We start from the raw sequence: 14,666 nt of genomic DNA on the forward strand, positions 1-14,666 counted from the left end.
ATATATATATATATTTTTTTTAACTTTATAATCATGCTAGTAACAAAAAATCCCAATAGATTCATTTAAAGTTCACGTTATAATGAGAGAAATATGGGAATATTTTTGCAGGTCATACTACATTCAGACTTTTTGTCTAATTCAATTAGTCCATTAATAAGTTCATTAAGTAAAAAAGGATGCCATTATGATTTTTATTTCCAAAGCATCATCTTGAATGATTTTCAAGATTGTATATATTTCAGACACTGCTTCAGTTCACTTGTCAATAGAGACTGATAATAACTCAAACACATATTTCTTCTATTTGCAACCTCATCACTCCTATCGCCTGACAGCATAGCTCTTTTCCTCTAATCTGAAATTCCAGGGATTAAACGGGCGGCCAACTCTCCATCCATAATTCCTCCATCCCCTCCCCCTTTTTCTCCCGCAGATTTACACATACACTGATTCAAACACACACGCCCTCTGAGTTGTGCCAGACTAGTCATTTTTAGAGCATAAATATGATGTTGGAGAGGTAGTGAGGGGACGATGGATGAGATGAATTAGATTTAGTTGAACCAAATTCAAGAAATGATCTGTGAAGATAAACAAGAGCTTGTGTAAGTGTGTGTCTGTAAGAGAGGCAGAGAGAGAGAGAGACAGGGAGGGAGAGAGAAAAATGGTCAAGTCCTGCAATCACAGCCAGAGTCTGGCAGGAGCAGCATGTTTCAGCCCAGATATGACCCAGTGTTCCTGACCCACCCCGTCAATCTCTCTCATCCTGCTTTCTATACCGTCACACCAAACGTTTTAAAGCTGAGGAGTTTAGGATTTAGCGTGGCATCACACACCTGCTTTACGTCTCGGCGGACCAATAGGATCCGGGACACGTGAACTGAGAGGAGTCGCCTTCAGTCACAGCAGTGTAGTCGGACACACTTTCTTTCCTCTTGAAAGGAGCTGCCCCCTCTCGACGTGGGATGCACTGGATCAAGCATGGATTTTACACTTTTATGTGACTTTTGAGAAAAAGAGAGGGGTAAAGGAAGAAGAGGAGAAGAAGCCTTGGATAAGTGTTGCGACCACCAAGGAAGAAAGGGTGGAGGTGGGAGGAGGCAGGTGGGGAGGGTGATGGGAAACGTCAACAAGACTTCTAACAAGGACAGTAACAGGAAAAAGGTAAGTATGCATCAGCATGAAATTATATAAAGAAACAGTTTCACATCTGGTTAGATTTTGTCAATCAGAAACAAGATTTTGTGTCACAGATTAATACATAGCATTGCACAACAGTGAGGACAATCATGCATGGTTTTCAAGTTGTTTTTTTAGTGAATATCTGCAGAACATAGTGGGTGTTTGCATCCAGCTCCTTTCAGTCAGTACTTTTCAGAACCATCCTTTGGAGCTTTGCAGCTGCATGTCTTTTGGATTGTTTTCCCTCTAGGATTTCACATCAGACTGAAAGTTTTCCTAGTCTTCCTTCTGGTATATTGATTTCAGATGAGTCATTTGACTTAGTCCTTCTAAAACACTGATTGAAACCAGGCCATCCTTTGTAACAACCCTAATGTAGGTTTAAGGTCGTTGACTTGTTTGAAAATGAACTTCTGAACCAGTCTCAAGTCATTTCCAACCTCTAGCACGTTTTCTTCCTGCTTTCACCAGCTTTCTTGTCTCTACAGAAGAAAGGCATGCCCACAACATAACTCCACCACCACCATGTGTCACAATGGGAATGGGGTGTTCAGTGGTAGTTTTCCTCTTTATGCATAATTTTCTATGTAGATGAAAAAGATTTTTATTAATATGTATATATATTTTATCTGATCAGGGCATTTTTTGTCGTAATTTCATTGTGTCCTTGTTCAATATTCAGATTTTAAAATGTTTTCTACAGGCACAGTAGTACAGGTAGACTCTGTCTGCTGATTAGATGAATGAATGAAAGAAATTGGTTGGATATGGTTTTATTTAGTTAGGGATATTAGAAAAACGGTGTCTCGTAGTGTGGAAAAATTGAAAACCATATATGATTTTACTTGTTCAAAATAAACAAAGATTTAGTTCCATGTGCCATCTGTGTTGGTCTATCACACAAAATCCCAGTAAAATATTTGGAAGTTTGTTATTTTTTGTAAAAAAAAAAAAAAAGAAAAATTGGCTTGAACGATCCATTCTGATTGATTTACATACAAGACACTATATCAAAGCAAGATTGAACAGGCAAAACATTTGACAGTTTTAAAGTTATTTGTTGTCCTGTAGAATAAACAAAAATTTGTAAATAAATAAATGGCATCTTATTTTCTGAAGATAATATAATGTTAATCCAACTGGTTTCTTTTGTCCAAGGGGGCTCCGTCCGTACAGCAAAGTGACACAGCGTTAGCCACGGCCATGCTAGGTTCCCTGGGTGGTGCTGGGGAGGTGGACACAGAGGAGGAGGAGGATGAGGAGGAAGGAGGGAGCAGGCGGGAATTTGATGACCCGCTGTGCACTCTGGTTAAGAACTGCAACATGCTGCACAACATAGTGGGGCCAGCTTGTATCTTCCTCAGACAGGGCTTCGCTCAAAGCCAACTTGTATGTATGATGCTCACCTACACGAGAGTTTACACCCACTCAGTCAGTCACAACTTCACAGCAAGCATCTCACTCGGATCCACTCTTTTGCGCTCTTTGACCAATACTGGACCAGGTCGAGTGAATGCAATCTGCTGAGTCATCTTTACAATTAAAATCACCATCATTACCCATCCATACCACTTCAATGTTCATGTTTGTGCAAAACTGAGTATAAAAAATATTTTTTTGTTATGAAAGCATTAAAATCACTAGTAATGTCTCAGCTGTGTTTCATGTATGAGACATATGTAATTAAACATGGCTAGAAGTCTGGTACTGACTTAAATCAGATGGATGCCATACTTATATAAGAAAGAAAGCAGAGCACGGCGTTTAATGAAGCTGTAGGGTCTTGATATTTCTCTCCTGAGGTGAGAAATATTGGAGATGATTATGTAGCTATTTTACTATTTTAAAGCAGACCTTGATGTTGTGTTGAGTAAACTGTCAACACTTGCATATTACAGCAATGACCCTTCACGCAGTTAAAATAGACGTGTAACAATTGCAGCTGGTCTTCAAACAACACAATAATTGTGTTAGCACATCTTAAATTAATTTTTTTAACTTCACGCTGAACTTAAAAAATGTTTAAAATCCAATTTAAACAAATCCAGCTGTTTCTATCAGAAAAAAAATTAGTTAAAGTCATTGTTCAGTCGCATCACATGGAAAAGATTGATGCATTTTTCTGACAATTTCAAAATTTCTTAGCAGTTTTAAGCAGCAGAAATGCCTGAATATCATGATTTGCACTTGCAAACAGAAACATACTTGGTAAAGTTGAGCAAGAAAACTGTAAAACATTTATTTTTTATTACACTAGCATAATGTCACAAATGCAAATTTGAGGGAAAGCATTCCACTTCAAGAGAGCCTTATTCTTTATAAAATTTCTGGCACTACATTTATTTGACTTTAAAATACCTTAAACATTTTTTTTGTAATTTTTTCTCTTTTTTTAAGGATTTCAAAGTGAAAATGATCTTTTAATGAGTAATTGGTCACTCCTTGTTGTTCTGGGGTATGAATAGGAATTGACAAAGAGGCAATTTTCTCTAAAATACAAAAGACAAAAGAAAGTTTTATTCCGGTAAAATATTCACAGCTATCTAGATTATTTCAGCACCACAGCTACTTGTGTAAACTTGCACATATCAACAGTCAGAGAAATAATTAAACACTTTTGAAACAACTTGAACTGTCACCATCAAAGCTGAATAAGGAGTCAGGTTTATGTTGCCGCCGCAATGAACAGGATGCTTAAATGGAGTAGATAAAAATCTGAGAAACTGTAAACTGCAATAAACAATTGGGTTCACCAAATCTCATGTCAGCAATTTACTCTGATGCTTTACCTCTTTACTTGTAGAGTCTGCTGTAAGATCTAAATGTGTGCTTAAAGATTGTGCATAAAATCCTTTGTGAGAGATTTCACCCATGTTAAGATTTACGACAAACTTCCTTAACAAATACATTTCAACTGTTTTGCTGCTAGTGCAGGACAGAAACATGCAGCTATTTTTATGTTATAAACTTTCTAAGTTGAACTGACTTAACCTTGTCAAATAAAAAAGGGTCCTAATCTTATTTGAATCCACGGGAGAAGGAAAGTAATGGAATCCCTAGACAGAGAACAGAGGGTTTTTAATCTTTTTTAATCTTTTCATGAAAATAAAATTGCAAACAGCATCTGCAAAACCTTTTTACTCTTGTCATTTTGGTGTGTAAAGTAAGGTCTGACTGTAGCTTCTGGGTTTTGTGCACAGTGTGGGAATTTCTTTCAGACGTAACCAGTGGATCAAGACTAGAGGAGGCATGGTCCAAACATTACATCATCCATACAGTTACTGCAAACATGTTCATTTAGCCTTTTCAGGTGTATTGATCTGAAAACGAAAGTCGACCGTGCAGCAATTCAGCTGCAGATGAAAATAAGCTGCAGATAGGGAAATGATAAACCGATAAGCCTTCATGATTTGTAATACAATTTACGGCTGTAATCTCCCTGCTGCTGTAGTGTCCCCTGTTTTCTCTAATCCAAGCCTGTATTATTCCTGCTGCTGCTGATGTCATGACCTCGCAGAACAAGTAGTCAAGAGACTTATCCTACCATGACCTTCAACTCATGCCTCAAACCAAGGAAGTTGCAACTGGAGCTGTTCTTTTGTCATCCGTCCAACATTTTTTCTATTATTTAGTGTTAATAAATAATGGCATTGTGTTTGATTCTGCAATAATGTGGCTGAAATGTCTGAATTTCACAGAGTTCCCTTTTATTTTGAAATGCACACACAGAGGGAAAAAAAAAAAAAAAACTTTCATTAATACACTAAGAATGTCTGTGGTATACAATTCAGATATTTAACCTGGACCATATTTATGACATACTTTCTCCGCAGCTGGACGTAGAAAGTTTGTTTAGTCAGATCAAAAACCAAATAATCCTGTTGTAGAGTTTCGGCTCACACTGACAGATGGTGAAAGGAAAAAAGATGTTTGAAAGAATCTGGAGAGGTGAAAGGGTGACATTAAAACAGTGGTGTCAGTGATGTGAATGTTATGTCAGAGAGTAAGGTTAATGGACTCTTTTTTGTTTTTTTCTTTCGTTGTCTGTCTCCGACTCACACCAACACAGGACCGAGACCTACGGCCAGAGGAAATGGAAGGTACAGAAATATCAACAACTCCACTGCCAAATTTTCTGTTTGCTGAAGTCTGAACTTTATATTGCACAATTTAAAATCCTAACTTTGCACCTACTGAGCTGAATGTGAACAATGTTTTATTTTCGCAAAACATCTCAGTACATATTCACAAATTCAACTTAGGTCCACCAATGTTAGCTTCTGAAAACAACATGATTCTCAGGCCAGATACTTCAGCAAATGTCCTTTGCCATAATCTAAAAAAAAATCAACTCTGTTTCACACTCCTTTACAGCAGCAATAAATCTTTGACTTAGCAATTTCCTCTTTTTATCACTCAAATTGGTCTCTACCTGCAGAACTGCGTGAAGCCTTCAGAGAGTTTGACAAAGACAAAGATGGCTTCATCAGCTATAAGGACCTGGGAGAATGCATGAGGACTATGGGATACATGCCGACTGAAATGGAACTCATTGAGCTCAGCCAGCAGATCTGTGAGTCTTCAAAACACTAATGCAGTCGGTTTAAGATTTTGTCCACAAACATTAGAGTAAAGGTAAACAAAGTTAGACCCCCTGCCATGGAGCTGTTGCCAAGACTAGCAGAATTTCTTCTTCTATGATTTCATGTAAAACATCACACAGTATTATATTATACTGTGTGTTATACTTTGTGCTAAAGAAAAGCAAGTAATATAATATTTTATTTCACAGGTGGGGGCAGAGTGGACTTTGAGGACTTTGTGGAACTGATGGGCCCCAAAATGCTTGCTGAGACTGCAGACATGATTGGAGTAAAAGAGTTAAGGGATGCCTTCAGAGAGGTTAGCAGCATATTACTAAACATTAAAGCTTTTTTTTTCTTTTAATGTAATCTTTAATTTCAAAACTATTTCACTTTTAAGTTTGACTCGGACGGCGATGGTCAGATTAGCCTTGGGGAACTAAGGGAAGCTATGAAGAAACTGATGGGAGAACAGCTGAACCACCGGGAGATTGATGAGATCCTGCGAGACGTAGACCTCAATGGAGATGGACAGGTGGACTTTGAAGGTAAGTGGACCCATGCCTATTTACAGGTCAGTATTCAGAGATTCACAGATTTTTCTGTGACACCAAATTATTTCCAGAAAAACCCTTTTTGAGGATTTTCGATAGAAAAGGCAGCTTGAGAGGCTGAAATAACTGGGCACAATGCTACTAGACGTGCTATTGGCTGACATTTACAATCCAGGAGCACCAATTATTTTTCTTGACACTGACTGGCTCTTTCCCTAAGAGTGGAAATAGGGAAGACTGTAGATGTTAGCTTCAGCAGTAGTGCTTAGGCAGTTTTTATTGTTGATATGAATGAATGCTACAGTATATCTTGGTACACAGTCACATGTCATTTTGGAGGGGACTCAAATATTTGCTGACTTTAGCTATTCATGCAGTTCTGGCCTGTAACCTGCATGTAAAATGTCATAAGCTAAGTCAAGCTGTTCTAAATTTTCTCACTGATGTTGATCATCACTCTGACACAGCAGAAATATCACACATGGTCCACTGCGAAAAAGAAATCATTCACCGTTCAGTCCAAGATGGTCAGTTAGGAGGAAGGAAATTAACATGATCGTTACATCACAAAAGTAATCACCCTCTCCCTGATACAGCAGAATGATGTGAATTATACATCCTTCATTCTAATATACATACACTATTATGTGTACAATGTATTATGTGTATCAGAATCTATACACATACTGCACTGAGGGGAAAAAACCTGATGTTCCACTAAGTTATTTTGATTTCTTCAGATTTAAACCCACATTAGATGTGTTTATTGATATGCAAGTACATATGAAAAGATAAAGTCTGTGGGGCATGAAATGAAATACTGTATGGTTCTCGATTTTAGAAAGCAAATTGCAACTAAAATTGTGGAAACTTTTTCGGTAACACTTTATTTGAAGGGGTGTGCATAAGACTGACATGACATCTGTCATTAACATGAATGAGTCTTTATGAATGTTTATGACATTTGTCATGAAGTGTCATTCGGTAAATAATTACACTTTTAATGAAAAGTTGCTCTAGAAGTTGCATTAAAAGTCCATTAAAAATGCCAACTTTGCATGATTTTGTAAATTATGATAATTTCATGCAAAGCTGGCATTTTTAATTAACTTTTAATGCAACTTTTAGAGCAACTTTTCATTAAAAGTGTCATTATTTACCGAATGACACTTCATGACAACTGTCATAAACATTCATACAGACTTCTTCATGTTCATGACAGATGTTATGTCATGTTCATGACAGCGTCATGTCAGTCTTATGCACACCCCTTCAAATAAAGTGTTACCACTTTTTCTGCTAATGTGATCACGCACTGCTGTGTTCTTGATCAGCTGAATGTTTTCAGAGCATTGTTGACTCACTTTGATGAAATACAATAACAAAGTTTTTCACCTTTCCACAGAATTTGTGCGAATGATGTCTCGCTGAATCTCCTTCAAGCCTCGGTTTGCTGCACTGAAACTAACATGAATCAGACTGCGCACTGTTAAGTCTTCTCATATGTACAAAAATCTTGGTCTCTGTAATTTTTCACTTGCCTCTCAGGTAGACCCGTTAGTTTATTTATCCATTGTAAAAATGTATTACAGTATGTGCATAATTGCAGGTTGTAGATTAATGACTCCAATGCTTGTTAAAAAAAATAAAATAAAATGTGAAATGTATTAAATAATTTTTATGTAAATGTCTGACAATGTGACAACAAATGGCATTGGAAGTTTATTTAGACATATTAATATATTTTTCTGTTTATTTTTACAATTTGCCAGAAACAGTTGTGCACATTTTCAGATGAATATTTAACTTTAATCTCAAGGTAAATGTAACATTGAAATAAACGTGAACATGTATTATTTAAAGATTAATAAACATAACCTAATTATTGCCAGCCTGTTGTTTGATTTCAACACCAGAGGAAAAAGATTTTTTTGCGAAAACAAAGCAAACTAGCTTATATACAAATACCTCAATCAACAAATTCTTAGAAGATATTAAACTTTTACAATACTTAGAATATATTGTGCTTCCAAATAGCATAAAATATGCATAACAGCCTGTAATATCATTTTGAAGTCAAACTGAAAGGAGCTAACATACAGGATTTTTTGTTAGTTGCTTCAAATTCGTCTTGGCATTCGTCTCAATTCCTCATTTGTTGATAACCAAAGGGAAATAATCCATTAATCTCAGGATTAGTAATCTCATTTCATTTGGGGTAAATGTTTCAAATGCGGGAGTTAAATCTATAAACTGAGCTCCATCTGAGTGTATAACGGAAAAAAGTGGCTTTGTTCAGGTGTTTGAGCTTCAGATGTCTGCAGGAGAATGACCATTGAAAAAGACAAAAATGAACTTTAGCTAAATGGCCAGTTATTTTAGACATACTGCTCATTTTTGACTATTACATCCCAAAAAAAAACAAACAAAAAAAAAAAACAGTTGGATGTGATGCTTGCTGTCTTACAGGAAACTGAAGACACAATCAATAGCGTTTCCACAAGCAACACCTGGACATGGGTGGATGACAATAAATTATGTTTACCATGTCCATTGTATGACTGACTGTATAACAGTCAAGCTATTTGATTCCATTCATATTTGCCCATAAAGTTAAAAAGGCCAGGGGGGTAAAGAGTAAAACTATGATTCACAGGTGACCATGAAAAACAGCAAAATAAAGATTTTAAAACTCTAAACACCATTTTAAGGGTTTTTGTTACGACTCTTAAAATGGAACACTAGGAGGCACAGAGTAAAAGAGGCAATAAACTTTAGTCTCTAATTCCAAAACAATAGCAAATAAATGCCCCCTGGTGACTGAAAATAACAACAGTTCTCACTTCAAGATACACAAAAACACAATGCGTAAGCTCCCTGACTTGCTACAAACTGGAAAGAACCCCTACCAAGTTTCACATCCAAGTCAGAATACAAGGAAATAAAATAGCTCACCAAACAAGATTGTTTTACAGAATTGCTCTTGGTTGATAGGAATGATTTTAACAGTCAACCAAATTACAGTTGCCCAGGGGAAAGGGTGAGGCGCTGGATGACCAACACTTTTTTAGAGTCCACTGATGAGAAGGAAGTGTCTTCAGGTGTGCATCAAGGTGTGACAGCAGGCTTCAACCAAACAAAACAGAAGAAAGATGCAGTTCAGGACTAAACTCTCTTTTCAAATTTTTGACCCAGGCATCATTTCCCATTTCTTCTGATTCCAGTCAAACAGATTCTGCTGGTAATCTCTAAAGATCTTCAAATGTTCTAGGTTCACTGTATGACCAGTTACTATTTTTCTTTTCTATTTTTATGGTTAGATTTGGGTTTGTTCTCTTTGAGTGATGTAAAGCACTTTTAGTTATTCCTGCATTTGAAATACCGGAAGCTTAGCGACTTGTCATGCCTCATACAGATTCCCAGTAGCTTTCTATCCTCTTTGCAAAATCCATCAGATCTCCTCTCTCAGGGCATTTGCTTAGATCCGTTAGCAGGCAACGTTTTAAAGCCTGTGCAGTCTTACTGTAGTCGGAGCTGTAAGAAGCCATTGGTGGAGTTCCTCTCCAAACAGAAGGAAGGTGCCAGATCCAGGTGCTTGAATCATAGCTTACTACATCTGCAAGCTTTGTCGCCTTTATCTGAAGATCCCTCTGGATCATCACATTGAGCTGCTCTAGCAATGCCTTATCTCTTTTCTTTTGATCAGAAGCAGGCAAACCTGTCATGTGAACCTGAACAAAATGGCATAATGGCTTCTTGTCCTCAACTTTCACCCTTGTCAGAGCATTAAGTACCATCCTCAAGAACTCCTTTTCCACTGAGGCGTCCTTGGAAATATTGATTATTGTGATGTCACTTAGTGCCACAGCAAGACAAGCTACTTCTATGTCACGTTCGTGGCTGTGGTCGTCCTGGACTATCTTGTGGGCTTTCAGTCCCTCAGTGTCGATGAGCATGATGCAGTCACAGCCTATCTTGCTCTTTACATGTTTGCTGACAGTGATCATCTGCATGAATGCTCCCCTAGTGCACATTCCTTTGTCGACAGCAAACCTGGTCCCAAACATGGTGTTGAGGAGAGTTGACTTTCCTGAATTTTCTACTCCGATCACTGAAATGACTTTGACCTTACTATTAGATTGTATAAGGGAGTGAAGCTCAGTAAGAACAGCATTGATCCAAGTCAAGGGAATGTTTGCTGCATCTCCATCTACAAGCTCAAGAGGGACACCATCTAGCAGCATCTGAGCAGCAAACATGGGGAGCTGTTCCACCTTTCTCCTTAGATTGCTGAACTCTGGTACGTCGGCCATACATGTATATCGCTGCCCACACTCTCGAAAAAAATGTTTTATTTGTAAAGAGGAAATCGAAATTTGCTGGTCAACATCTGCTATTTTATCTGTTTCTTTTGGACACTTCATTTTTAGTGTCACGTATTGATTCAGTAGAGCTGACAGCTGGTGCCGGGACAGATCCTCCAGTGTCATTTCCAACCATTTCAGGAAATAGGAGCGGTGAACTTCAGAGGCACTCAACCCGTTGAGGAAGTTTGACATTGTGGTCGTCATCTCGAACCTTTGCTGCTTCTTTTTGAACTCTTTTTCTTCTCTTTCCAGGGTCTTATGGTATTCCTCAAGTTTTATTTTGCCAACTTTTCGTAGTCTCCAGTGTTCTGTTTGCACCCATGAAATTGCTTTCCAGATGTTTCCTTGAGTTGGCAGTTCTTCATCTTTGAACTCAGATATTTTGTCGATACGTGCAGTGATTTTTCTGGCGTTCTTCAGTGCACTTCGGCATTCATCGCTATCGTCATCGACGAGGATCTCACAACACCGAGCTCTTTCAGCCAGATTTTCCAGAGACACCTTTTTTGACTTTTTCCCAAGCATTTCAGAAACAGACTCCTGGAGGGGCCTGACTAACTCTGTTTCAGTTGTTTTTGTCTCACTTAAATTTGTTGTTTTTAAGTTTGGCTCAACTGTCAACATTTTTAATCTGAACGATTTCCCTCTTTTGCTACTGATCAAAATCAGTTTTGCTTGCACTTGTTTTCCTTGCAGATATTTAAAGTATTCAACCTCTGATTCTTCACAGAGGATGTAAACAACTGCAGACGACTGACAGAGGAATGTAAACTGCTTATCAAAGGACCTGATGTCCCCTCTGAGGTTGGCAACAGCCATTGGTTCACTGAACTTATCCACAGATCTGTTGCCACAAGGAAGGTACCAGCTAAATTCGACAAGCCCCTCTGAAATTCTTCGTGGCACATCTCCACACTCCAAAGCAGAATGGTAAAATATATCATGGTACTGCTCTGTGTTACTTAGCAGTTTGTTTAACATCTGAGACTTGGATAGGAAGTGCTTTCCCAGCCTGACAAATGATACCAGAGGCATTTCAGAGAACACAAGTCTTTCCTCACTGCCTGTTCCTCTGAATGCTTGCTGCAAGGGTGTGAAATTTCGGACAATTTCACGCATAGACCACAGCATCATGGTTAGCTCTCTTGTTTCAATGTTTGGCAGGAGGAGCGGGACCGCAAACTGGCATTGTACCATTTTACCAACCATATTCTGCTGAAGGAACTTGTCTGAGCAGAGAAACAGTCCAGCTATCAAATCTAGAGGGTTGATAGCATTCTTCTTGTCCATCTCCAGATCACTAGACACACATTTCACACTTCTAGCATTTGTGTCACACATTAAAAGTCTCCTTAGGAAGGCCTCAGTGAGGGATTCTGGTGTTTCGATGTTGATCTCTGATGTGTCATGCTGAATAATTTGGAGGATTTGGCTAATTTTTAGTTTGGTGTCATACTCGTCTTCAAGTCCAATCTTTGTCAATACTTCCCTGAGGCCAAGCTCTGTCAAACAAGATAAGAGCAACAAATTCATCACATTTACTCAATGGGTGAAAAACCTTAATATACATTTCTATCCAACACTGAAAAGCATTTCTACAACATTTAGCTGTCTTGGCTTGCACATTGAAATTTGTTAAAAAGTAGGAAATTGTTTCAGAAATTTGAATACTTTTTCAAGATCCTAAACTTCAGCAAGATTTCTTCTAACTGCAGAGGTTAAAGATAAAACAAATGAAATCACCTGTGTGCACAGAGATAGAAACTGGATCACTCGTCTTGTCATTCAGCAATGTTGAGACTGATATATTGTACTCTGTGTCTGACTCTAAGTCAGATAAGGTCTTGTGGCAGTCTTTTGTGTATATTACAAAAGACTCTTTATCTGGACTTGTGATGGTAATCAGGAATTGATGTTGGATTCCTTCCATGTTTTCTCCTTTGCTCCAAGTTAAAGACAGAGTCGTGGATTCTAAGCAAACTTTTGTCAAATCTCGAGGAGGTGGCACGGCTGCGAGAAGGAAGACAATGACAAAAGGTTTGTTAAAGCATTAAATTATGGGATTTAATAATGAACCCAATAAAAAATGCTTTTGCTTCATGACTTTTACCTGTAGACACACATGCTGTCACCCATTTACTTAACTTGCCACCTTCATCTTCTGTGGCCACACTGAAGAAATACTGCTCTCCAAGCTGAAGGTTGTTTATTTCCACTTTATTCAGGTCTTTGATAACTAACAAACCTTCTACCTCTATTAAAGAGCTCCATTTAACTCTGAACTTCTTAGTTCCGCTTAGTTCCGGTGGTAATCCCCAAGTTAACGCAACAGAGTTTGGTTTCACTGTCAGGAACTTGATCTCACCAGGAGGGGGCACCACTGGCCAACAAGAAAAAGTAGACCAAGTTAGAATTTGCCACACATCACAGGACATCCTGATGTTATAAAACAAGATTTGGTTTGATGCGATACAGCAAATATCGTAGGAAAGAACCCACTCTAAAAACTCTCTGCATCCGCCTACAGAACACAGTTTCAGTGGTAACTCTTAAAGTAGACAAATTAAAGTATTTTGCAGCAGTAATTGAACAGATCTTTGCATGTTTTGTTTTTTTTCCATGAAGATGACAGTCACCGACAACACACTTTATCTAATTTAAATCACCTTCCAGTGTCAGTATGTTACATCATTTCCCACTAGGTGTTTCACGTTTCTGGATAAAGGTCAGTGACAGTTGTGTAACTAAGAGATTATAACATCATAAAAAAATAAACAAGCAATAAAACTGAATATAACATTAAGGACCTTTAAAATCTTTTTACCCTATTAGAAAGATGTGATCAAAGCAGATTTCATTCATAATTTGTGTCTCTGCTATTTATTAAGTTTAGAGTATTACTTTTGTTTGGGACTTATTTACACACACATTTTGTCCAAAACAGATATTTGACATCAAGGCAACATTCACAAAAAAAAAAGAAGAATCGAAAACTGTTAAACAACCTGTATCATGCTGCCCAAGGTCCTCACCAACATCCACCTGTTAGAAAAGAGTATTGTTAGTGAAGATCCACCAAAACAATGTTTTCCAATGTATTATCTCATGGTTACCTGAATCTCCTGTGAGGTGATGTCGTGTCTTTTGTGGTTTCCTTCCACACAAATGCTGCAAATGTGCATGTGATCAGTTATGCAGTAAAAATCTTTAGGCTTCTGATGCAGACAGCTTCTGTCTTGGATGTCACTGCCGATGTCTTTGATAATGTGTTTTTGCAACTGGGTGCCATGTTGACGGGCGTGGGGCTCACAGAAGAAGTCGTTGCAGGTCTGGCATATCTTCACAGCCGCATTTTGGTTGCAAATGTCACACATCAACTCCCCATGGCTGAGAGGAGTAAAGAAAAGCAGGTCATTACAAAATAAAGAACAGTTGGATTATATTTGTAAAGTGGAACCATCCCACAAATGAAGGCCTTTTCTAAGCCATCATAAACTCATCACAAATGCAAGTTTTATTTTGCAGGATCAGATCAAGGTCAGGATCCTTGATGGAGCCTGGGGAAAAAGTGTTTGAATGACAGCAACTTCAACACCTGGGTTGTATGTATCCTGAATTTGAGGAATAACTGGCCATGCTGGCTTTATGTGTATAGGTTACACCATTAAAATGCTGGTACTGTGCTAGCACTAGCAGCACTCAAAGCTTTTTCAACCCATATAATCTGATTAGAGCTCTCATTACAACTAGTAAAACTGTACCACACCAAATGGTTCCAATTGGTTTACTGTGATAAAATGTCCCCCCCCAAAAATTGAAGGAGCATTCATATCAACCTACACCATTATCCCTACTGGGGCCAGCAGGGGTCCTGGTGCCTATTTCCAGAGGTATACGGGCAAGAGGCAGGGTCACCCTGGACAGGGTGCTAGTTCATCACAGAGACAGACAGGACAAACAACCATAGATGCACACAC

General features: G+C 38.2%; 2 protein-coding genes across 5 annotated transcripts in view; one reads left to right on the plus strand and one right to left on the minus strand.

Moving 5' to 3' along the window:
- The window catches only part of cabp2a (calcium binding protein 2a), a 24,741-nt gene extending 15,576 nt beyond the window's left edge, over positions 1-9,165 (plus strand). Inside the window, exons 1-7 of one of the 4 annotated variants that reach the window (XM_007544375.2) lie at positions 672-1,167; positions 2,344-2,574; positions 5,255-5,285; positions 5,624-5,758; positions 5,978-6,087; positions 6,169-6,316; positions 7,728-9,165. In XM_007544375.2, coding sequence (XP_007544437.1) covers positions 1,120-1,167; positions 2,344-2,574; positions 5,255-5,285; positions 5,624-5,758; positions 5,978-6,087; positions 6,169-6,316; positions 7,728-7,753 — 729 coding nt within the window. In that variant the 5' untranslated portion in view covers positions 672-1,119 and the 3' untranslated portion in view covers positions 7,754-9,165. Of the gene's footprint in view, positions 1-650; positions 1,168-2,343; positions 2,575-5,254; positions 5,286-5,623; positions 5,759-5,977; positions 6,088-6,168; positions 7,108-7,727 lie in introns of those variants that run through there. The other 3 variants (XM_007544359.2, XM_016666930.1, XM_007544367.2) reach the window with 3 other exon arrangements.
- A 220-nt stretch (positions 9,166-9,385) lies between these two features.
- LOC103132568 (up-regulator of cell proliferation-like) lies at positions 9,386-14,477 on the minus strand. The gene is made up of 5 exons (XM_007544384.2): positions 13,803-14,477; positions 13,695-13,731; positions 12,800-13,069; positions 12,433-12,699; positions 9,386-12,191 (listed from the first exon to the last, which is right to left on the minus strand). The coding sequence occupies exons 1-5, from the start codon at positions 14,061-14,063 to the stop codon at positions 9,730-9,732; spliced, it is 3,297 nt and encodes a 1,098-aa protein (XP_007544446.2). The 5' UTR covers positions 14,064-14,477; the 3' UTR covers positions 9,386-9,729.
- Positions 14,478-14,666: the final 189 nt, after the last annotated feature.

Source organism: Poecilia formosa, unplaced genomic scaffold (genome assembly GCF_000485575.1).
Source record: "Poecilia formosa unplaced genomic scaffold, Poecilia_formosa-5.1.2 Scaffold11, whole genome shotgun sequence".
Classification (NCBI taxonomy): Eukaryota; Metazoa; Chordata; class Actinopteri; order Cyprinodontiformes; family Poeciliidae; genus Poecilia; species Poecilia formosa.